Below are 26,159 nucleotides of genomic sequence, written 5' to 3'. Positions count from 1 at the left end.
TTAAGTCTCCTGCCTGCCTGCCGGCAGCCACCATAGCCAGCTGCTGCCATGGCAGGGTGCCTGCTTGCCATGGCTGGACCTTCACCCCAGGGCACGAGCAGTAAACAGCGACAGGCACTACAGACTACTCTAACTGACATCGCTGGTAGGAAATCCCTCTTCTGTGCTATTCCTGGCACGTTCATAGTTGCAAGTCCTCCATGCAATGAATCACATCTGTTTATACTTGTGTGCCAGAAAAGACATTTTTAAACGGCAGAGAAAAGACAACATTGTTTGCTGGCACTTCTGGATGCCAGCACAACTCGTTGTGTAGTAGTGGGAATCAGAAAATGGCAGCAATTTTCAAAACAACCATACTAAAAAGCATTGCCCACAGTCAGCTCCAGATCCTGAGTGGAATTTGGTTGCAGAGGGTAGGAAGGCTGCAGGATCCTCCCTACAGCTGTGGCCAAAGCCACAGAAACATTACTATATTATTATCTAATACATCTGACAGCACTGTCAGCTTTAAGATAATGTAATGTTTCAATTATAGCCAACAACTGTAAGAATGTTATCAGACAGCTCTTCTCTAAACCTTTGCTGACAAACTGTAACACTCTTTCCTTCTTCTTCTTGTCAGCTTAACTGAAAGCACCAAGCTCCTCATCCTGAACTCCCACCCCAAAAGCTGAATAAAAACAGGAACCAGGTGTTACAGATGTGGAGAGAGAACAAAATGAGTAACTTCACAAAATACAGCATTCAGCTGAATCATACTAAAGATGTAGGCACCATAATGCAAGTTTTTATGGATCCGGAGTCAGGTTCATATACTCAGAAATAAAAAGCCAGTGTCAAATTCTGCCCTGCCCAATACACCCTCACATGCTACACATACACTGAGGAAACTGGAGACTTTTAAGACTAAAATATTGGAAATATTTTTGAATTTTAGTGGCTGGGTTATTTTCTAAGCTAGTATGACAAGTCACAGAGCCCACTGACAAAAGCAAACAAAAATCAAGAAAGCTAAAGGTGAATTTCCACTGTTTGTCTAACAGTATTTGGTTTACTACAAAGAAGATTGAAGGAAAATAAAGGCTTAAACTTAAATGAGCGCTTTAGCTACCAGGAGGATGGCTACATTGGCATCTGAGGACATGTCTTCGTGGCAGACTAGCTTAGTTGGCTTTAAAAGGGTTTAACTTGTGTACCACAGCCATCTGATCAAGTTGACATGAAGTTAACTGGGAATTAAAAATATCAGTTTCTAAGTATATCTTGGCAGTGGGTAAGGCTAGTTAAAATCAGTGCAGTGTCAGCATCATTGCCTGCATAAGAACACCGGGTTTTCTTATGGCCACATAAAATTAATGTTTTTGTGTTAAGATGTAACTTCAGCTTCTCTTTTGCAAATACATATATTTCTGCTCACAGGAATCCAAAGTGCTTCAAAAAACAATGTTGAGGGGATTAGTTTTCTTGAGGGATCCATGACTAAATGTGCCCTTGATAACTTCTGATCCCATTTTCCATTTGCCTTACCTGATTATCTGTGTTGTTTACAGTAAAATAGCCCACACAAATAATGACTTCATGTAGCAATCCTTCACAGGTATGCTGGGAACAGTACCAGAGCAGAGAGCTGATAATATGCCGGAATGCAAGGGACAGTCCTTCAGCACCCACAATAGACTGAAAAAAAGGCCAAGAACAGAAATTACAGTCTAGCAGTGTTAAAGAACTTGTGTGAATTACATATACATCAATTACACTCTTTTATTCTTTTTGCAAAATATAGACTATATTCTTTGCTGAGATGGCTCTGGAGGAAGGACAGAATCAGCTCTCTTCTTTAGTAACTTATTTACATCTGGAATATAACATCAAAAGTCAAAAATAAGAATAAATACAAATTTTAAAGGGACATAGGAAAAACTGGATTCTGCCTAGTTGACATTCAGTGTAGCATTAGGCTTATCATTTCATTTGACACACATTACATGTTCTAGGAAAACTTAATGTTAATAATATTTCTTAGTAATAAGCAAAAGAAACCAAACTGTCTTCATTTCTGCAAAAGAGCAAATGGCATTTCTCATTAATAACTTGTGCTCTGAATGGAATACAAAGATTAATAACAAATAATGACTTTTCAAACATTAAAAAAAGTTAGAAACATCCAAAAGGAGAGAACACTCAGCTGCAAAGCTTCTTGGGATGCTTCTTAAAAGTAGGCAAATTGCTGTAACGTGGAGATTCAGAATTAGATTTTATCTGCGCAGCCTACAGCCTCTATTTAATAAACATGTCAAACAGACAGAACGACACAAGGTCAAAGGGGAAAACTAAAGCACAAGGAATGAGCATGACAGTCTACTAACTCTAATGAAACAGCATTGCAGGCCTGTGAGAAAATCTCTTTCATTTGAGAGTTTTCTTGATTTTATACCTTGTAGCCTGTTTTAAGTACATATACATAAATCCCAGTCTGTAGTATAGTTTAGTTTTAGCATACTCCAAATCGACCCAGAAAAAGTAGATCCCTTGACAATTAAACCAGACTCAGCTGTGGATACTTTCTATCTTGAACCTCAAGCGTTCTGGTAAGCTAGCATATTTTCAAAATGTAACACACAATACAGCCACCATTTATCGCTTTACATGATGTAAGTGCCATGTTCTTAGGTCCACCCTTATTTAATTAGTGCTGTCCATGCAAGCTGTGACCTAGCACTCTGGGCTTAACCTTCCCTGATAACAAAAGGTCAAAGGGCACCTGAGTTTGTGTATAAAAGTTAAACTAATTTTTCAAGGAAACTATGCTTCCTTTTCAGCCAGAATTAATATCAGCTCAGGATCCTGCGTTGTTTCTCACTACCATCTTTCAATTGTTTAGACTGTCAAATTAAATGAAATATATACCCACGACCCATCTGTGCTAATACAAACTCTAGAATACCAGACCTCTTCTGTTAATCAAAAACCCCTATTCTATAGTCCTACTATTATGTGATAAAACTATTCCTTAGAGATAATAATCAGACAGTACATAAACTACGCTTTTTCCCTCTGCCGTCTGCTAGCCTGTTATAGTCCACAAGATCAGAATGGACAGCAAACTGCCTCAGGTGTATGTTGATTTTTTTAACATTATAGAAACAAATCTCATTAATACACTGAAAGGGATAGCTGCTGAGACTACACAAGTGTGTCTGTCCATCACAAACAACATTACGCCTACAATTCAATAAGACAGCTAAGTGGATACTTCCTGAGCGGAGCCCTGCATCAATGAACTGAACGAAATAATTCACACTGGCTAGTTTTCTACCACCCTTTATGCAAAAATTACTATCTTGCACTGTTTTATGTAGAACAAACTAATGCAGATCATGGGATTTGAGAATTAATGCTGATGGTTTGCTATAAATGCTCAAATATAATGGTAGTTGGTAGAGGGAAAAATACAGTGTAAGTAGAAGGTTGTATTTCAAAAATTACTAGTGGTTTCTTGAGATACTGGGGAACAGCCCTTCAGTCCGTGTGATTTGCTATAGCTCCCCTACAAGCTGTAACTCCCAATTCAAGTCTTACTCTCTGGTATATACCTGTAATATCTACAGCAACAAATAAACATCCAGTCTCAAACTGAGAGGTATCGAACAAGCTGTAGAAGAGAACTACTTTGATATGCCTTGATTTAAAGAAAGAAATGGGAGTTAATGGTGCTTGTAAGAGTTGTTTTACATGAAACACCAGTAAATACACTGTTTCTTTGCCCTGGAAAAAAGCCCTGACTGGACTGGATCCCGCAACTGCATCTGTACAGATAAATGTTGCTACAGGCAAATAGCTCGTTGCTGTTATTACGAGATACTTAAATGTACTAAAAATAAAAGTCAAGAAATACAAACTGGAGGAGACTCATACCTTAATACTGAATTCTTTACTCATGCAAAGTTCTTGCGGAGTTTAATGCATTTCAGATAGAGTGTATGGTACAACTTATATAAAAATTACGTATTAAATGAAACAGAATCCTATTCTGATTAATTGTTTAAGATTGATGCTGCTAATCGTGTTTTGCAAAGCAATGCTTTTTGACAGGTGTTTTATCTTAACAACCCAACAGCTTTGCCAATTTATCTGAGAAATAAACTAGTCTTTGTACAACAAAATGATTAATTTAGAAATCAGTTCACCAAAGAAGCTAAGAAAATACTTCCTTTCTTAAGACTCAAAAGGTGGTCTTTTTTGATTTTTTTTTTTGGTGAATAAAAAATATGAAAACTTAAATTTGCAATTTTTGGTCAATAAAATTTTACTTTGATAAAAAAATTGATACCAAGTAATTTTCATTTTCAGTTGTGCAATCTTAAAGTAAGCGGCCAGTGAAAGCACTGACAAATGTAAATTGTGGTTTTAATAGTTCTTTCACATTAGAAAAACTGTCATTTCATGCTTTTGATCAATATTATTTCTACATTTTTGGGGCTTATTAAACATAGAAAGCACTATGCTAAAAGTGATGGTTTTTGAATAGAAGAAGTAATGGACTGGATTCAGCATTTCACATATTTTAGATTTTCATTTTTTTGGTAAAATTCATTAGCCATAGCTATATGGTGGAAATAACAAGTTAACAACTTTATGCATGGAGAAAACCTAAACATTTAATCGTGAAATTTCCTTCAATAACTAAGATCTTAAAGACAAAACTTAGTCCAAAAGTATATGCAATTATTAACAGTTTCGCCCTAAGCAAAAGTTTTAAAACATCTGTTACCTGAAAGGCAGGAAGATCAAGAACAGCAAAACTATTGAAGAAACGTAAACTCTGAATGGCAACCTGGATCGTGTTCGCTGCATAGCTATCTTTAGGACTTGCTGTGTTTGGATCTGAAATTGTCCCATGGAAAAGAACACAGTACAGCATATGCAAGACTCCAACCAGATCCGTAGACTGAAGAACTGCTGTTAGTCCTGTGGGGTCCTGACGTGTATTGTCAAATATGTTCCAAGACCTGTCAAAGAAACATTAAGCCGTCTGAGGAGGAGACCAGCACTCAGTGAGAACACTTGCCCTGGATGCAGTACTTTTAATAAGCCAAATGTTAGAAAAAACAGTAAACCGTTAAAAGGGAAAAACCCGGTGTCTAACATGTCAAGAAACCACAACACTTCCAGAAAATACTTTCAAGAATCTGGGCACCGTCTCATGTTCTCTTTAGTTGCAGTGCAGCTGTGTCTTTAAATATCTTTCTCCACATACTCATACATTTTTTCCCAAAATGGGTTCACGATACCAGCGTGAGACCACGCAGAAATTTGACAGCTGAAGTCAGAAGCCTGGGGGCACATTAGGGGCTCCATGCAAGCTCTGTCTCAGGTCAGGAGCCTACACCCATCTTTCTTTCTTGCAATAGCAGCCAGAAGAGGTGGGAGAACTCCCTGGAGGCTCTCACTGCCCAGCTGCAGGCACTGAAACAAACTGCCTACCTAAGTAGCAGAGTAAGTTACTAGGACCAGATGATCTTAATCAAATAGTTCTGCAGGAATTAAAGAATACAGTGGTCGAGCAGTTAGCAAAACACACTACTTCTTATTTCAGTCAGATGTTAATTATGGGAGACTGTACGATAGCAAAGCACAAATAAGTATGAAATGCTCAAGACAAAGCAGCACACCTTGTGCAAATGGAAATTAGGTTTCTTTGTATCTTTTGGGTATGCACATAAAATAATGGAGAAGGTTTTTGGCTATCTAGGATATCAGGACAGGCAGGCAAATAACTCAGGATGGCCTTTCCTCACATCCAAACTTTCAAAAGCATTTAACATAATTCCTCCATGATTTGTACTGCTCATGTTTTTCCACATTATTACTAATCCAGAAGATGATACAGGACAGTCACTTCTAAGGAAGACAAAGATTGTCACTACTCTGGAGGTTAAATAATGTGCAGAAGGCAGGCAAATACGAAATGAAGCTCAAAAATACTTCACCAAGTTTTATATATTCGGAGTTCTAATTCAAACACATCATGTAAATCACCTGAACTTCACTATGGAAATACATTTAATCTATTATTATAAATCAAAAGAAACACTTTAATATTAAGACACAATAAACAGTAACACTGAAAATATGCTACATCAAAATCCACTCTTTATCTCATCTACTATGTTTCCATCTTAAAAAAAAAAAAAAAAAAAAAAAAAGTATTGGAATCAAGAATCACTTTCTAAAATGACCTGTAACTTAGAAGATCTCAGTTTAACACAGAAAAGACTGGACACTCAAAGGGCTGAGAATACTCCTGTTGACCAGAATCATTAAGGAGCTTTTCCCTGACTAGAATGGCTCTAAATAATCTTTTCAGTATCTGCATCAGAAGCACCCTGCACCACTGTTACACACATTGTGCTGCTCCAGTGAAGTTTCCAACACAGATCCTAGGTATGCTGACCAGTCCTGCTCTTTATGATACAGACACTGTCTTCTATGGAGCAACTAAACCACAAATTCAGCAGCTACCAAGTTCTGACAATAATCATCTTGTGCTCTCGTTTTCACTTTTTCTAGGGAAGCAAAACGAGTAGGTAATAAAGCACCACTTCACTCAAAACTCGTGTCTGTCAATGAGAATTTGTATTTGCAGCAGTACACCACTGCTGCCTTGGACCAAAGAGAGAGAAACAGGCAGAGTAAGGCAACAAACCTGCATTCTCCATGTGCTAAAGAAGGCCCTGATACAGGGCTAACTTAAAATACAGCTTAAATATTTTAAGAGAAGGCACAGTTACTTGAAACACCAACTTTGCAGTTATAACAGCAAACTTGAAAGTTAGTATCTATGCATTTTCTCATGGATACAATTTTTCTGTAAGGTAGCATGAGGGCACACTAAAAACATGAGCAACTGTTTGCTTTATAGAGCAAGGCTGATAATCAGGTCTGAGACCACAAGCTCCTGTTGTGCCCCCAAAGCAGGAATCGCTGAGCAGCTGGGTGGGGACAGAGTGTGCACAGCTACTGCGAGGAGCCTGACATGCTGCAGGTGAAGGAGGGAAGATTTAGAAGGCTTAGGAAGGTTATATTAGCACACAGGCTATGAAGTATGTCTGCAGAGCCTTTGAGGGGTCTTCTTACAGCCCAGGTGAATACGACAGGTCAGTACCTGGGTTGTACACAATGTATGCTACAAGCACTCACCTGCTTCCATCACAGTACACTCACATTTTTATGTTCAGAAAGCAGTTGACTCACTCCTGCTTTTTATCAGTTAGATCACGCCTGTAAGGAATGATCTTACCTGATACTAGCATTTATGGGTACCATTTCTTTCCAAATTATTTCTATTTACAGTCTGTGAATGTTTGATGCTACTGAAAAAGCTTTTCAGTACAGCATCTTCTGCTGCTACCTCAAGGATTAATGTCCTGGTCATATTTCAGTGATATCCATCCTGTACAAAAAACACATGAGACTGCATAATTACTTCACAAATCTTTGAAAGAAGCAATCAGATCTTTAGGTAAGACACAGTAAGAACAAAAGCAGCGTAGCTATGCCTATTTTCCAGCACCTGTGTTTACACAAATGACTGTCACCACCAGTCACCACTGGACCTCCACTATAACTCTGCAAGTTAGCAGTCAGCCATTCGTAGAGTGTCATCTGGAGACAAACATGTCTGAGTTTCTTGTACAGGTTCCAAACACAGCATGTTTGTTTAATAATGTGGTAGCCAACTGAACTCCTAACAATCCTTAAAGAAACTGTGCCACAAAACTAGCCATGACAGCACTTCAGAAGGCCACAGGCATAGGATTCTCTCAAAATATGTAATAACGTTCGAAAGATGAGCTGAAGTAAATTAAGGAGATGATTAAAATTATGATTTGATGCCACTTATCTGCTGAAAAAGAAAAACCACAAACATTCAGCTGGTGGTTTCTAACACTCATAATGACCCTAACATTTACTCTGTAAAGAACAAAAAAAGTGGAAAAAATACTAGAGCTCTAAGTGTGTTTTGGGTAGGGCTACGCTGCACAACAATTTATGGCATTACTTTCCTTTTCCTATGTCTGGAATCCGTGCTCAAAAGCTTCATTTTGAAGCTCTGTGGTCTTTAAGTGAGTGTGTTTGAATGGAGTCAGCAGAGACACTTCCTGAACCATCACCTGGCCTTGCCAGCTGTGCGTCTTTATGCAGATTCCTGCTGCATAGTTTCAAGTCCTGTTGGCGTGTGAACCGGGCTGCAAGTGAGGAACGAACCTGGATTGTCTGCAAAAGAAGGGTGAGCTAACAGCTCTGGGACCAGCTTTTTTATAACTTTGCTTAGTGTGTCTGTGGACTCCTTAGTACTCCTCACTTTAGAATACCTTCTGATGTCTGATTATTTATCTTGCAGTATGCAGTAGCCAAAATGTGCTAACCATCCCTTTACTACAACTCAAGTAACTAGAATGTTTATTTCCACAGCATCACGTGAGAGCACAGTGCCTTTTGCCAACTAGTATTTCTTAATTTCAATCTTAACTTTGTCAATGGTACAAAACAGAAAAAACACTCATGGTCAAATGATAACCCCAAATTAATTACTGGATATGATACCTTACAGAATTTTTTGTGACTATATACAATGAGAAGATTGACCAATTTTACCAAAGGTTAAAGTTAGCTTGCTTTCAACTCTCACTCCATCATTATTTTTAAACAATTCCATATGAAAAAGCTTACATTGCTGGATGAAATCCTTTTACCACTTTGTGCTGCTCTGGAGCAGTGAATGAATCAAAATACACATAAAAAAGTCAATTGTAAAATAACTCAAAATGCAAGCATTATTTTTTTCACAGAAAAGACCAAGAGTTTTAAAGGTATACCAGAGGACAAAGCTGTTAAAATTTTTTTTTAAAGATCTGTTTGCTAGATTTGGTGGATTGTAGGAACTGTTAGAAATGTTTATTTTTGATGTTGCCTGTATTACAGTTAATGTGTATATGTACAGGCCACTGGCTCCTGTTGGTTTTAACTGTCAGTTATAATCACTTTAAGCCTAAATGTTTACAATAAAAAGGTAAAAGACGTTATTCACACTGGTTGTGGGCTTTAAAGTAGAAAAAAAATGTATATGAGATGTTGGAAAATAAAGCATGAACCTCTGAGTATGCTTCTTTGAGTGATTTTGGTCAAGTCTGTGCAACAGTGGATTTCATACATTTAGCAGAATTTTAGTGCACCTCAAAGGTAAGCCCAGTGAAAATTCAGTGCTGTCAGGACACAGACTGAAGTAAAACCCCATAAAATCCCTAATATCATAAGATGACGACATCACGCAAGAAACCTAGGTTTTACATAACTAAAGTTAAGAGAGGAGAATCCTACAGATGGTGTTTCCTTTTAATTCTCCTATTTAAAGAAGCGTACTCTCTGTAACAGTTGCCAAAGTAAAATAGTCAAGTATGGACAAACCCCCTTCAATTAATCACTGAAGGGTAGCAAGACTTACCGGATTTTTTACATTGGCTTATATAGCTGGGAAAACAGATAGGCTTTCAAACTTTACCAAGTCTTGATATTTAACATAGAAAACCAGGCAAATATTTATATTACCGTCAAACAACCTACAGGATCTTAAAAGTAAAAGTTTAATGAAATGCAGGGAATTTTCATTATGGGTTGCCATTATTATTTTCGGCTTCTGCCATCAAGGAGTTTCAGGAATTGGTATGGGCTTTATGACATAAAAAAGGTTTAAGAATTTAAAAATGTGGATATATCCATCACATGAAAGAAAGATACGAAACAGTGGTACTTCACTGCTTAAAATGCGCCACTATTTATTAAAAACAGGAATTCAATACAGCTTGATGAGAAACAGCATGCTCTTCAGAACAAGGATAAAACTAAATTTCTCCAAGCTTCAATAAGAGCAAAACGTTTATATCTGAAAACATATTGTTTTAAAAACTGAGCTAACAAGCAGACAAGCTTCTCTAAGGGTATATATTATAATGTTTGTATATTTGAAATATATACTCCTGATTAAAAACATGAAGCCAAATGGAAACATGAGTTTTCAAAAGGCTTAGAATATAATCTGGGGATTTTATTATTATTAGGATTTAAAAACTATCATCTGTACTTTTTGCTTCTAAATTATTTTATTTAGAAAGAGATGTCAAAATAGAGAGGCAAAATAACAAGAGAGGTAGTATAAAGAAGTATTTAGCACCTGTCAGACCTTGTTATATTTCACACTGTCAAACTATGAATCACCGTACTGTGTAAAAGGGAGGATTTTCAGTAATTTCAAGAACAAATTTTAGTTTGTTTACAGTACTTGCTGGATCTGTTGTCCCTTGGAAGCGGTGAGAAGCACAATCAGTGTTCAGGCAGACTTGCATCTGATTCGCCATCCAGCAGCCAAAACAGACATTATCTTAATTACTGTAATAAAACTGAAAACAGACTAGCCTACTTCCTTGTGTATCTGTGACATGACAGTCACTATTTTCCTGGATCAAACCCTATATATCTGCAGCTTTCTGCCACTGCAGCTTGTAATCCACAACTTCATTAGCTGTTGACACAGATTTATATGTATTCCACCAGTTTTGAGATAACATATAACAGTAACAATTTAGTTATTTTGCTGCAATGACATTCTATTTTCCTAGATAGGAGAGAGCTTGCAGACATTTTTTACATTAAGAAAACTGCAAAATTTTGAAAAAGTTGATGTCCCAAGAAGCTACATATTTTGAGGAACTGTTATTTGCAATATTAACTTTACACACAACTCCCTTTCCTCCTCGTGTCTGTTATTGCTAGTCCACTGTACTGCTCTTAGGGAGAACATTCTTCCTTAGAGATTAACTCTTACACTGCACTACTGCTGACAGTTTCCTCCTGCTGTTTGCATTAACTCTTTGGTTAGTGTGAATTTCTTTGTTTATACTAATGGGCAAAAGCAAAGTAAGGCATTGACAACAATCCTCCATAGTTTAATAACTAAACCGCTTGGACATAAATATCAGTTCTAGAGATTTACAGGGGAAAAAGGGATATAGACTTGATGAACACTGGGCAGTGCAGGAAAAGACAGGAACATAAGCAAGATCCTTGCTATGCTGATAAAGGACTTGCCATATATTTTATTACTTAGTCTTCACTCCTGCTTTTAGGGAAGGGTGACCTGGGGAAGCATGGCCATATTTTTATTCATGCTCCTTGCATTCTGTGCCTGCTCATTGTTTTCTGTCTTGTGTTAGCAAGCCAAGCATGCTCCATATGCATATTGAGGACCTGAGGGCCCAAAATAGGCCTTGTATCTCTCACAATTACAATAATAAACCCTGGAAAAAAAAGTCTATCATCCTGAACATTGCTACTGGACATCTGGAATGGGACACAAAATGCAAGACAGATTTATGTGGCTATATAAACCACTGTTATTCTGTATAAAGTCTATTTAATATTTTGCTTTATTTCAGGTTAATAAAAATGTCTCTGTTTTCAATTCTGGCTACTGTTAGTGAGCAAAAAACAGTTAAGCATTATCATGGCCACAATTTTCAAGCCCAAGTATCAAATGTCAGGCTCATCTTTTGCTCAGTAAACAAAGATAGCTCAATATTCAGACGTGCTGTATGTTAGGACTTCTCACTATGAACATTAAGGGACAATATCAAATGCCCTATTTTCAGCTCTCATACACTTTTTTTTTTTTTTTTTAAACTCATCAGGGAGGAAAGGAGCTCTGTTGCTAGCAATGGATGCAACACAACATAAGAAAAATGGATCTTCCAGTTGGAAGTCTCAAGACACCCTCACTGATTTTCACTGTGTAAGAGCTGAGGTATAAAAATTATCAAAACAAGGTTCACATGGGGTTATAAGTTATTAATATTTTTGACAAATGAGATTTTATAAGTTTTATACAGTGTTTGGAAAATGTGCTATTACATCCATAGCAAAACTTCAATTAAAAGAATCAATCTAGCATTTATTAGCCAGTACCAAAAAAAGATCATTTGAGAAGATCAATATCGAAATTAAATCTTTTTAAAGACCTTGACCATTAACGAAAAGAAAATCCCTCTCTTATAATAAGATGTTTATAACATATGTTCAGAATGGATTCCCTCATTTCAATAACTTTTTATGATGTTAAAATTGAGAATTCTCCAATTTATGTTTCTACATTAGACTCTCCTTCATTTTATCTAACTCTACGATTTTGGAATTTTTTTCCAAGTCTGCCATGCAAATAAAAAAGTATCTTAGTTTATGTCTTAAAATTTTATCATCTACATTATATCAACCATAGACTTCATGTAATACTTAATACTGAGATACATATATGATACAATTGGAGGCTTTTCTATAATAATAATTGTTGCAACATCTTGCCTGATGTAGAGGCACCTGCAGGAAGGTACTTGACTGAGACCTCTTCCCCGCCTAAAAAATGATTTTCCATGAAGTAACTGTCAAAATAAACACTGTATCAATTCAGAGCTTGGTTTAGAAACATTCTGCTAAATTTGGGAGTTTTACGAAATGTTCTTGTGAGGAAGACAGAGAAGTCTAGATTAACAGCTTTTCCTACATCAGAGCTCTAGAAATGGCCTAACATACTTCGTACCCACTGGACAGGATGTTTTAATTGTTTAAAACTTGCGTTAGAGAGTTTAACTGTTGGCCCTCTGGGGATATTGCGCAGACCACAGTTGCAGTAAAGTTCCTAACAGCCTGGTGGAGTCTGAAAGCAAAGGAGGAAGATCATGAAGCACTTGGCCATTTCTAGCTCATAAAGGATTTCATTGCTGCAGGCTCTGTGGATGGTTTGAGAGCCCTGAGGTGGTCCTGGTGTGTTAGCCACCTACTGTTCTATCACTTTCCCACTATGGCACTCAGTGGTGCAGCTGCTAAAATCCGCATACGGTATAAAGAGTACTCTGATGCATTTAAGATGTAACAACTTTTTATATTACAAATAACAGCCTGAAATAGTTCTGTCGGGAAAAAAAATAAATAAGTTTGCACTCCCCATGATCACCATTGAGGAGCATAAAGAAATTCACAACCTGGAAACATTCTATATAGGAGGATATATCAAAAGAACACTTCAAAATTGCTCTTGCAACAATGGTGAAAGCCTGGCATTATTTCAGCAAAAGTTCATGCTAAAGTGTCAGAGCACTGGTAGTGTTTACTAGATTTTTTTTTCCTCTCAGTAACAACTTCAGAAGTTTAATGAGCAGAGTAGTTAAGTTACTCTGATGTACAGAGGAGTGTAATATGGCATGTATGTTTGGTGCTCAAGCACATACTCAGCTGGAGAAAGAGAAATGCTGGATTCTGTCTGAATAGGCTGCACTGCCTCCTCCTACTATTTACCACAAATGAAAAAGGCACCTGTATTTCTCACAAAGAGAGGCTGCCTTTTGTGCTGCAGATCATGTATCACGCAACATGCATTACTGTATTGTGACATATTTAAGAATTTGATAAATTTGAGCTCTGTTTCTGTCACCTTAATCTGTGTTTGGCAATACCTTTTCCCATTTAAATCACCTTGAATACTAAGGACTTCTGTAACACAACAGAATTGCACTCTACATTCACTTCTTAAATTAGAGTGGGCTCGGGTGATGAAAGACATTTAACTTAAACTGCCCTCCTAATCAGTTACACCAAAGCTTTTGATCTAAAAGTGAAAGACAACAGTTTTGAAATCTCCAGGTTCATTCCTCTCATTTCTTTACAAGCTCAAATGAACAATCCAACCTGGAAACTGAGAATAATCAGCACCTTTGGATACAATCCAAAGAGTTGATGTTATATGCAGGTAGTAAGATAAGATACTTCTTGGTGTAACTGTGAAGAAAAAACACTCAACCTTTCAGAATTATTATTCTACTACAAAGGACAGATGTTCTTGAATGAAGTACTTGCACAGTGCTGTATTATTTTGGGGTGCAAAGATCTCTTATCTGGGTGAACCATGTGCCTGCTTCAGAAGTTGTAAATATTATATAACTCACTCTTCTAGCTAAAACTATTATTCCACTAAGGGAAGGATGATTTTTTTATTTATTTTTTTTTAAGTAAGCATTTGACTTTTGGCAGCACTGTCCTGGAATGTAAAATGCCAAGTTGGCAGCTTTCAGAAAGGGAAATTTCAGTAAGTTGGGATGGTCTCTTTGGGCTTATTTTTCTTGAGGTTCTTTTTCTGTGTGCCTGTGTCCCTAGGTTACTAGCAACAGCTCTTACCTACAACTTTGTTTCTTATTTTATGTTTTATTAACTCTTGTTTTTCAACCCTAGCATCATTTTACCCTTCAGGAGTTCATTGTAAGTTTCTGTCAGCCTTGTTTTTTCCTGAAATGTGTAACAGTCTAACGGTGATAGGTTCTAGTATCTGCACCCCAAAGCTCTGAAGTTTTGTCTCTCAGTGTGAGGCTGTCCTACACTGTTGATTATAGAAGCCCAGATTTGCTGGCAGACACATACATACCCCATCCCACAGCCCTGGTTAGGTTATGATAACAAACATTTTGCATTAGAAAATTAGCTGAAAAATCTAGTCATACTTTTCTTTCAGAAAATACAATTCCCTTACTGACAGCGGTATTTTAAAGAACAGGAGTTGAATTAGGTTGCTCTAGAGACAAATCAATTAAGACTTATTTTCAGTAATAATAAAACACCTCCTGGAAGTCCTTAGGACTGGACACTTAAAATCAGCAGTGATAAAACTCTCTCTGTAATGATGAGTAAAGGAGATAAAGTTCGCAATTCTGATAAATGACTTACAAGAATCAAGATTCAGTGCAGGTAACTAATTACAGTTCCACGGCGAAAGGGTGAGCAGAGTGAATTTCCTGCACTGTTTCTTTACTGGTTATTACTATGTGGCTAAGAACAGTTCTGTTTAACAGCCTCAACAGAATGCTTGCTTCCATGAATGCAGTGTTGGCACAGAGTTAAAAACGGCTGCTGCCTGATGAACATCTTGGAGATGACAGACCAAGTGCACCTACCTTCCATTGACAGCAAAACATAGTTGACATATTCCATGCAACACTGCGGTGGCATTTTGTAGAAAAGTTGCTACTTTGGGATTCTCATCAACAGGGCCTTGAACGGAGAGGAAACAGCAACACAGCTTGTCTATTAATCCTATGTTCACCACGTAACTAGAAACAGAGCAAAAATTGTATTAAAAAATAGTCCCATGCTGGTTTTGGTAACTTTGCAAAGGAAGTAATTTCTGCTTTTCTACTATCAAACCATACAAAAATGTAGGTTGTGATTACTTAAAAGCTCTTTCTGAAAGGGTGCAATAAAACGATTCAAATTACAGTAACTTCAGGTCTGGCTCTCTGTAACTATCAGTAGTTTTTGCTAAGAGATCTGTCTGTTGTAGGATAATTCATATTATATTGTACAAGAAAGATGAGCATAAATGTTTATTTTACCATACTCCTAGAAGGACAATGGAATTTTGCCATAGTTAAATGATTTATAGTTATCTTGATACCTCTGCAACAGGACGACTTCTTTTTAGCATGAAGAGATAAACTTTCTAGAATGCACTAATTCAAGAAGACAATGATATTACCCACATAACGTTTTATTGCAATATATATCATAACAACTACTGCCCAGTTGTTGGTCTTTTTTTTTCCTTTTCAAAACATATGCACCAGTCAAGAGACTAGTAGAACATGCAGCTAACAACTTTCTACCATCAGTATAGATTGATCAGGATCTGGAAGCCTCCTCAGGAGTTCAACCAAAACTCAACATAGAAAACCATGCCAGAGATTTTATTTTTTTTTAACTGAAAATGCCTTTCTTTTTTATTATCAGAGTAAATCAGATCATCATTCCTGATCATCAGATCAATACTGCTGAAGTTTCTTCTTTGAAATTCAAATAGCTTGGAAACCTATGCCAAAAAATTTGCTTTTCGTCTTTGTATGAAGATCTCTCTGTCCACACCAGGTTCTCTCATACTTTGATCATTAAACTGTGTACAGAGATAAATTTTCTTCCATGTCACTTTGCTGATATCACCTAACTTCATGTACTTTCCTTCTACCACAAACATTCAGCTTCTCAGACTTTACTCCATCTCAACTGTTCATTCTGCTGACTTATGTGAGATCAACTTCCTTTGTGGAGACAAATATCCTGCTGTAATCACCTCCTCTTTCCCAACAACTGATTCACTGTTTTTACACTGATAGTCTACACTAAATCATCCTGTTATTGATATTACTCCCTCCTACCTGCTGTTCTGTCTACAGGCTTGTCAAGTCCATTTGTTAGAGATGGCCTCTTAGAGTGTAGACTCCTTGAGATGAGGAACACCACTGGTTGTATGCTTCCATGTCAAGACCACCCTGACTTGACTAAGTATGGAATATTATTTAAAAAATATTGATCCTAGTAAATAATACTGATTAGGTAACGCTTGTCACAGGAGCTGTTACAAGCATTTAGTAAAAGTAACATGTCTTACAGTCTGATGTATAAAAACCAGGGATTTTTAAGATTAGGGGAGAAAATCTCTCCACTTTTCAGACAGTGTTGTTGCTCAAAGACTAATCTCTCTTCAGGGCTAGAAGCTAGACTTTCTGCCAAAGTTTACCCTGCTGACGCAAAGCTTTTGGAAGCAGTGCAAGTAAGAATAAAAATACACTGCATATAAAGCAAGAAGTCTAACTGCAGTATGAAAGGTTTTTAAAGCTGCTGAAGTGTAGCAGTCAAAACCAAAGATGCACAAAGGTTATTAATTGCACACTCGTAGCTCAGGTAAGTTTGTCTGTTCTATTTAGCATTAGGTTACTTGTAGATTTTGATCTAAGGAATCTTGATCATACAGGTGATAAGCAAGCTCTCCTGTATTAGCAGAATAATGCCAGGAACAGAGCTAGGTGTTAGGATACATCACAGTCACAGAGAAATGCTGAGTGCTAGTAATCTCTCTGTGAAATAGGAAAGGACAGGAAGAACTAAATAAAATAAAGCTTATACTGATAGATGATTACTCATAAAAAGACACAACCATTCTTGTCAATACTGTCTTCCTTCTTCCCTAAGAACATCTGCAGTCTGACTGACACCTGCAAAATATGTTCATTGTCCCCCTTCCTTTACATCCACACCTGGATACAAAGAGGCTGCCCTTTTGGCAGAGGAGAAACGGATGAGAGTTTTCACCTACTGGGACTGTTCTTTAATGGCATCCGGAGTCAAGGAGGAGACACATGAAGCACTCCCTTCCTTGAAGAATTGAGCATACAGACAAGTGGAATGTCAAAGCTCTCTAATCTATTGCCTCCATCTCCCAGTCTTTTTACCCATGGTAGCACAGTTCAAATCATATAGCTACCCTTTTGATACCCAGACAGGCTGTAGATAATTGTTGTTTATGCATCAGGTCTAGTAGCCCCAAATAGAAAAAAAAAATAATTTCACTATCCTCTTTCCTCCCCCATCTTCCTAAAACTCTCATTTAATCAGCTCCCCAGAGACATATGATACAATGACCTGGAGGTGAAAGATATTCATTAATAATAGAATTTGTCTGTTTTTGACTAGTTTAAAATGCCCTCTCTATTTTTTTCCTAATTGCGCTATTACCTTGTCATCGTGCATTTCATTCTCCATTTATAACAAGATCCCCTAAAGTGCCTCAGGTGAGGGACCTAGTTGGATTCTCATGTATCTTCTTATCTTAAGGGTATGCTTGTGCTTGGCCCAGTCAGTGTCAGATGTCTGTTCAGCACAAATATCAATAAGCAGACCTCCCACCCTCCCATTCATAAACAGGGAGAATACAACATCCTGAAATTTCACACTCTCTCAAAACCTGTTTGGGGAGAAGGTGGGTTACATGAGAACAATAAAGTTTTAGAGGTCACTGGTATCTATGACAACTATTTGTTTTGCTTTCCTCCTCCAGCTGTCTTCTTTGTACTGACCAGCATCAAACCAGACTTTGAAAAGTCTGAAGATGCTCACTGTGACACATTTTCAGTAGCATATAATCAGAATATCATTTTTCACAGGGTCAAATATGTCTTGACAACTATTTATATCATTTATTAGTGAAACTATACACTTTTAGCAAGTCTAATATATCATTGGATATATTTTAGGGTTTTTATATATAATACATTAAAATATATATAAATTATATATATATATATTAATATATTCAGGTTCAAGTGTTTCCACTAAAAAATTAGAATGTTCCAAGTAAAAATGAACTAAACAATGCATTCTCTTGTTACTTGACTGTTACAACTCACTGAGTTATTTTGATTGAAATTTTGCTCAAGAAATATACTTAGAAAAAAAAAAGTCTATTAAAATACAGCCACATTATAAAGGTTGAAATCAGATTATAGGTGTTACTGTGTAATCTTTATAATAGGAAGTATATATTTTATGGCAAGCTTACATGAATAAATGTGTGACATGCAGGACCACACAGGCAATGGGCATACACAGTTGGCACAGAGAATTGAAAGAAAATAATGAAAATATGGATGCTGATTCCTAGGTAATCAGGAGATGAAACGGATGGAAAGGACACAAAAAACCAAGTCCAAAATTAAAACTCTTGGTTTTCTGTATTTCTATGTGTGCAGTCTTTTGAAGAACGTTTTTGTTTGAGAATATAAGCATTCCAATAGTATTCTTGACTACTCACACAAGCTACTCTTACTAAGTTAAGAGTTAAAGCAGTTTATTCCTTTCTTAAATCATTGCACTTTTCTTTCTCTGTAGTAATGAAAGTTTAGAGAAGTTTCATTATGCTTTTTTTTAACCTGATTAGGTCTTGGACTCTGCTGTTGAAGGCTTCCACTTGCGAGGATTTACTTTTCACTTCCTGTAATATTTTCAGTGCAGTAGAGTGGTTGTTTCCATCTGGGAAGCTGGAGATTAGACATCTGAAAATCACAGCAGTTATCCTCAGAAGTCCTGTTGTTAAACCTTCAAATACCTGCTTGTTTGCACTTCTGCCTGAAGTAGCACTATGGTCATCTGGAACACTAACCTAATTGAAGAAAAGAAAAAACCAACCAGAATTCAGTAAAAATAACCAAAGTTTGTTGAGAAACTCTTAGAAAGTTGCATATGAGTACACCAAAACTAATAATGAAGTAACATATTCTAGCAGTGCAGATGGATATTAAAGCATTTCAGGTACAAGAAAACCCTTATGCAGATAATACAAGCTGAAACAATAAATGAAGTCAAAACAACATTTAGTATATAAGAACGAAAGGAAGCTTTATAGCAGCAGAGAACTTCATTAGTATAATTGTGGTAGCCTTATGCATACAGAGGATTTTTGATGAGTCACTAGCAAAAAATTTTTTTTTTCCTTGACTGCAAATAAACAAACCACTGAGATGGTTCATTTGACTACTACATTGTATTATCCTGAAGACATATTAAATGTCTAGGACACACAAAGCGTTCAGTAATACAGAGAAAAGATAGCTCTCTTCTGTGGAAGGAATAGCATTTACTGTTTTATGGTAATCCCCTACTTGACTTTGGAATGGTACCGTCAGAAGGCTACTCAACAGTCTTATACAAACACCCCTACAAAAGTGAGTATTTTAAAAGGAAAGAGTTCTTGTGATAGAACGGGTACAATTGTGGCTGTACACAGAAAAAGACAACACAATTTGCAGGCAACAGGAATGATCTCCGCAGTGAGATCTAATCCCTGATAGACTTTCTCCTCTGTAGCAAAAATCAAACAAAAAATTACAAAACCATTCTGAAGTAAGCATATTTCCAAACTATTTTAATTTTAAGAAAAATTACAGATATTTTTATCAAAAAAAGAGAGCTTGGTTGAGATAAAACTCAAACCAGAACTAAGAAAAAACCAAATTGTATCTGGAACAGTACTAGTTTGCCCTTAGGAAACAGCATACTGAAGTATCTGAGCAGTAGGTTTAGACATCCCATGGAAAGGTCACTGGAGGTGCCATGTGGTAACAGCGGCAAAAGGATGTTGGGAAATAAAAAATTTTTTCCAATCTGCAAGGAGGTGTTCAGCTTTTGCATAACTGAATTCAGAACAAATTATGTTACATGCTGAGGTACACAGCTGTTTTAAGCCAGTGAAAGTGGGCAACCTTCACTGAATCAAGACAGAAGAATTACAGTGGTTCCCCTTCACACCTGAAAAATCCTGCGAGAGAATTCTCTTTTCCTAGTGTCAGAACTTCAGTCACACAGTTTACTACTAAAGCTAACCCAAAGGCAATACGAACCTTAAGACAAGGCTCCAAATCTTTCTTTGATTCACATTTCTCCTGTCCATCTTATTTTCAAAAAGAAAGAGAACTGCTAAATCTTCCAAAGTCTACAAAAATGAAGAGTCCAGATTTTTAAAAAAATGAAAGGCAGCTGAAGTTGAAATTTCTGCCAGGGAAGGAGGAGACATATTAAAAAAAACCCCTATCCTGACTAAATCTGATGAAAAGAATTCAACACCCTCCCTCAAAAAAAAACCCCCAAACCCATCCAAAAACCAAGGAACTATCTGAAAAGACAGAAAAATTGCACAAATTCTAGGGCACAACCTGACATATTGGAACATCGTAAAAGATGACATGAATAACATAGTTTAGAAGTTGCAATGGGAAATGCTTTCCACCCACACATCTCAAAACAGGCATGCCAAAAGTCTGAGCATTTTTTATGGATACCTCCATATTTTAACTGTTAAGTACAGTGGGAAAAACATGTCCCATGGATAAGGCCTGCACATCTCAATATGCAACATCACCTGATGACAACTGCACTTGTCCATCAGATGTCAATCATGTGAGAAGCACAACATGCAGTTCTCTCTGAACAGACCTCAGAGGAACAGAATCCCATTTTTCTCAATCATTAAACTAGAGCCCACTCCTAAAAAAGGTAGTGAAGTTGAGATGTAAAACACGTAAGTCTGAAGACAAATCAATATACAGCATACAGACGTGGAAGGAAACCCTCATGGAGAGTATAATTTTTTTTAATTTTATTTTTTCATTTCTGCAGTCCAAAATAATCTAAAGCAGTTGAAATTCTGCCCTATTATGATCAAACAGTAAGTGAAGTGTGTGTGGAAGTGCTGCAGTTTTACAGGCAGAATATTGGCAGCACAGACGTGTCAATCAAGACACAGGGTTCACAGGTACATTCACCGAGCTCGACGCTGCTGGGCTCCACGTACCAACAGACCACTGTGGAGGCACTTTTATGAGACAGCTTGAGGCTTTCAACACAGTAATTAGTGATCAATATTGGCTGATATTTTGTTTTCATTCCAGGTTAAAATAATTTACACTTGGTATATGCAAGTGAGGTCACAGAAATTCATTCCTCCCTGTATAGGTATCAGGAGGGATTTGGTAACACTTGGTGACAAAGAACAACATGCACATTTCTTTATTATTCATTAGCTCTGAGCCCTATGTTGGTACTTAAAACTCATCGTAATAGTCTGTTTCTGGTGACGAGCCAAGTGAGCAAGTGAGAAGTCTTTAGCTGCTTATTCAAGTTCAATAGGAAAAATAATATTATGTTGCTCTAGTAACTTCTGTTGACTAAAATAATTCATGCCTAACGATTCTAATTGCCTGCTGAAACAGACGGATTAAGCTTTGCAATGTATAAATCAATTTAAATGTGACTTTGTAGTAGGAACACCAAGTTTTAGAAACTAACAAATGCTACTCACTGCTTTTTCACCTAAAGTAAAAAAAAATATAACTTATTTCTTAAAAGACTTAATAATATTTTGCAGTATACCCTTCCATTTGCCATAATTAACAGTACTATAAACATAGAATGGTTATTTTTGTCTTCCAGCTGAATGTACATGAGTACTGTATTTTCTAAGTATATAGCCTTTAGCTACACAAGTTCATGCTTTAATATAAAATGGTTATCCCTAATTTATAAAATAAATAGAACTGGCACTTTTAATGCAATCATTTATTGCAGAGCTGATTTTTCACATTTGATTTTTTGGGAAAGTGTGTGTGTGTATATTAATATAAAGTGAGAACAAATGAGGGGTTTATAGTGTGTATGTCAAAGAGGAGATAGAAGAGAATATTATTTTACAGAAAATGGGTAAATTTGAACTTAATTCCTACCTTTAATATCATCTATTTAAATTTGAACTTAATTCCTACCTTTAATATTTTCCATTTATACAAACTCAAATAAGTGACAAAAGATCAGCGCTTTTACTGAAGAAGTAATTAATGGGAAAGTGTGAAAATGTGTTGAGATTTATGTTTAAAATTAATTGGGGTGCTTGCAAAAGTGATGTATTATTTCGCTTGTTGATTATTATATCAAGCAAGGGGATAGGAACTCTTAAGATTTAATAGTGTAATTACGAAAGCTTTCAAGCTCTAGCTTCTTTGTGTTGATTACACAAGGAGTTAATGATATTGAAAGAAACTCTGTTGAACATGGGCTTTGGATGCATAAATGTTAAAACATTCCACATTTTTAATTCTGAGGTATAATAGGTTTAACAGTTTAATGACACAAATCTACAGGTATGATTACACACTTAAACTGACTTGTCAAGTAATTGGTATAAAACATTTTTGGATCACAAAGGAAAAATCAGGAAAAATCTAACTATTGTTCAAGTATTTGACACATCCAACATCTCAACGCTATTTTAGCATTTATGATGACTGCCTGTGCTGGGCATAATCAAGACTCCTACTACTTTCTTTAAAGCAGTTCTTGAACCAGAACATTCTAATGACCAGATTCTCCGTTCTGGTACAATCTCCATACAACCGTTAAGCCATTCAACAGAGAATTCCCCTTATGTAGGGATTCCCTTGCTTGTGCAGAGCTGCCATAAGCTCTTCAGTTCTGCCCAGCATCCAGGACTTAATCCTGCAAGACGCTGAACAATATGGCTCCAATCCAGTAAAGCACTTAGGCACACATTTAATATAGCTGAAAACGTTACTCCATTCTGACTCGTGTCACCAAATGTATCTCTGCATATCAAAGCACATTTTTTTCTGTGCTAACAAAAAAACCCAAACAGTTTCCAGTTAGGAACGTAGAGCTCTGTCACTGAAAACTCATTTATGTTTTTATTTGTCTCATAAAAAGCATAATCCTTCACAGCCATGAAGAATTTTAAATGTAGAGCTGCTAAACCTAAATGGAAAGTCTTCAAAGCAGCACCCAATTTCTGTTAATTTGATCACTATGTTCTATTCTTCTCCCGCTAACAGTGGTAATTTTGTTCTTTTGAATGTGTAAGTCATTGGGCTTGCCTCAAAAACACTCCGGAAAACATATACTTTCAAAATAGTATCTATAGGATGTCAGGCTTTCTATGTAGTAACTAGTGAACTAAAGAAATGGAAACGGCCCAAGAAGTCTATGGGCTTAAGATGGTTCCAGATGAAGGTTCCACTCTTTTAAATTCCCTACCCCTAAGTGCTTTAATATGCCATTATTTCTTCTATCCTAGCTCTATTTTCAAGACTTACTACAGGATTAACACACTAGCCTTCTACTGAAGTAAATTTAAAAAATTACAAATTTTTTGTCTTTTAAAGGTTATATTATTAAAAAGAAAGAAAAGACATGAAGTTTCTGTGCTTTTTTTACATTGCCAACACTGGCGGAATTGCGTTAGAAATAATGCAATCCACAGAGCTGACATCTAACTGAGGTACTTTTTTGCCAGCCTTGATAATTCTAGGTGCTTGTCCTCAGGTCTCCAACTAGAACTGAAACTGGAAGAAAAGCATGTTATTTAGATCCCTTAGTGACCTGGAAGACAGAAACTTCCCACACAGTCTCATTCGTAGGGGCTAGGAATACTGTCAGTGCCACAATGGCTGAATGCTATAGAGACAGAATGCAATTTCAAAATGGACCAGAAGAGCTGAGAAGCGTGTACGTGCCTTTGATTTTACGATTCTTGTCATGAACAGTGCAAACTTACTTGTTGATACTGCCTTACTTGTTGCAGTATGGAAGATGATCACAAAGAGTTAAGAAACTAGCAACTGGGATAGGATGTATTCTGTCATTTTGAGGCACACAAATTAAATGGCAGCACATTCCAGCAAAGAAATGGTGGAGAAAAATTACTTCACTGTGACTAGATAACCAGATTAATTTAAACCCAATCAAGGTGATTGTACTTCATGCCATTTGCCTACAACACAGTCCATATTTAAGCACTGTATTTCAGAGAAGAAAAAAAGTAACAAGCAACTCACTTTTGATTTCTACACTTGTTTGAGCTCTATTTACATCGCAACATTCATTTCACATATTTTTATGTTCACTAATGATGTTTTATTTAGAATTTTCAGATATTACGCATTTAAAGATTGCCTTTAAAAAAATAATCACAGTGATCCAGTTTGCAATTTTCAAAATTTCAACCAGAGCTATAAATGTCAACCAACTCAGACATGCCAGACTGCTGGAGAGACACTGGAAAGACATTTTTATTGTTGCTGATTTTCAATTCTGAAATCAAGCTTATATGTTTACATAAAATGATCTACTTAAAGGAATAAAAATAATCTGATTCTAGCCTTTAGTAATTAATCTTAAATAAAAAGGAAAACAGTCTAAAAATTTTATTGCATGTGCAGGATATTAGCAATAATGCACATGAATAAATGATGTACATAGCAGTGACTATCTCAAACTAGTAATTTGCAGTTCTACATAGTATACAATTTGAAAATGAAGCAAGAAAGAATCCATGTAATTTTGCATATTTATATGAAGAAAGAACTATAACAAGAAAAATGTCTCAATTTCTAATTCATAACAAGTATTGATTTGCATTATGCTTTAACTGGTAACAGCAGATATGCTGCTATGATGGAAAAGAACTGAATGAATGAACAAAATCTAAGAATTTTTACTGTACAAGGTGGTCTAGTCGAGCTTGTTATTCTCAAAAGCTTTTTGAAATTTCCCTTTGATCTATCTGAGAACATGTACTTAGAAAACAAACTGTCATGTTTGGGTTTTTTTCTTCCCAACTTTTCTTATTGTGAAATCATAAAAGGACAGATATCCAACCCAAAAAAACCCCAAACCCCTATCTGTTTACTAAACACACAGAAAAATATTTACAAATGGAGGCACAGATAGGTATGGTTTACATATATAGTTTTTTTCTGGTATCTTCATGGAAAAGTACGTGACAGCTGTCACTTGACTAGAACCACATGCCCCATCCATCCCCCAAATAAAACACTATCCTTACATGCTTACAGCTCCATGTAATTATTTGTTTCTCTCAGTGTGAAATCTTTCAAAATATACAATTAGAAAAGTTGTCATTATTTTGCAACTATCTTCTAGTTACAGAAGATAAAGAGCAGCAGTGGTAGCAGTCTGTAGATAAGAAAAGTTACGACTTGTGCACAAGATTTCTGTGAATGCAGGTGGGAAGGTTTGATCCACTACTAATGAAATCAGGAAACATGACTACTTACCTCAACAGACACTGACTTAGGCATTACCTGAGCTAAGTAGGCTAAGAAAGGTAAAATATTAAGTAAAGTCACCAGAAGATTTCCTACCAGTCTGTTTAGGTATGAAATAAAGGAAGGTCTAAACAGGATATTTTTAACAATTAACTTGTACAGGCCGGATGTCACAGAAAATAAGAAATACAGTCCATTTGTTTTTCTATCATTTCCCTTTGGTACTCAAGCTTTCATTGGAGAAAAAAAATATGGTTTTTTAATAATTCTTCAAGTACTGTTTTGAGGGAAAAAAATATTACACCTGTGTAAAGAAAAATGAACATTCTGTCATCAATGAGAAGTGATTGTTTTAAATTTTATTCTGTAAAACATATAGCTCTCAGTTTTAGCAAAAGTGAAGCTGACACTGCATTTGACTGATGAATAAAAGCAGAACTAAAACCACATTAAACTGGTTGGAAATAAGGTTCATACTCCCTGTATTTAAGAATATACTTAAATGTTTCTCAAAACTGGATTCTTTCTGTTTCTGTATTCAGCAAATACAGGCATAGTTGTGTAACAATTTCTTAAAAGCCTGCAAATATACGTTCTCATTTATTT

General features: G+C 36.3%; 1 protein-coding gene across 2 annotated transcripts in view; it reads right to left on the bottom strand.

Moving 5' to 3' along the window:
* The window catches only part of SCAPER (S-phase cyclin A associated protein in the ER), a 167,449-nt gene that overhangs the window by 19,961 nt on the left and 121,329 nt on the right, over positions 1 to 26,159 (bottom strand). For both annotated transcript variants that reach the window (XM_026856249.1, XM_026856250.1), the window contains exons 26-29: positions 18,855 to 19,084; positions 15,051 to 15,206; positions 4,775 to 5,012; positions 1,531 to 1,680 (exon numbers count right to left, since the gene is read on the bottom strand). In XM_026856249.1, the coding sequence (XP_026712050.1) occupies positions 1,531 to 1,680; positions 4,775 to 5,012; positions 15,051 to 15,206; positions 18,855 to 19,084 (774 nt within the window). The remainder of the gene's footprint in view (positions 1 to 1,530; positions 1,681 to 4,774; positions 5,013 to 15,050; positions 15,207 to 18,854; positions 19,085 to 26,159) is intronic.

The sequence above is a fragment of the Athene cunicularia genome, assembly GCF_003259725.1.
Source record: "Athene cunicularia isolate RWA chromosome 10 unlocalized genomic scaffold, athCun1 chr10_part1, whole genome shotgun sequence".
NCBI classification, from domain to species: Eukaryota; Metazoa; Chordata; class Aves; order Strigiformes; family Strigidae; genus Athene; species Athene cunicularia.
This window is presented reverse-complemented; position numbering and strand designations above follow the sequence as displayed.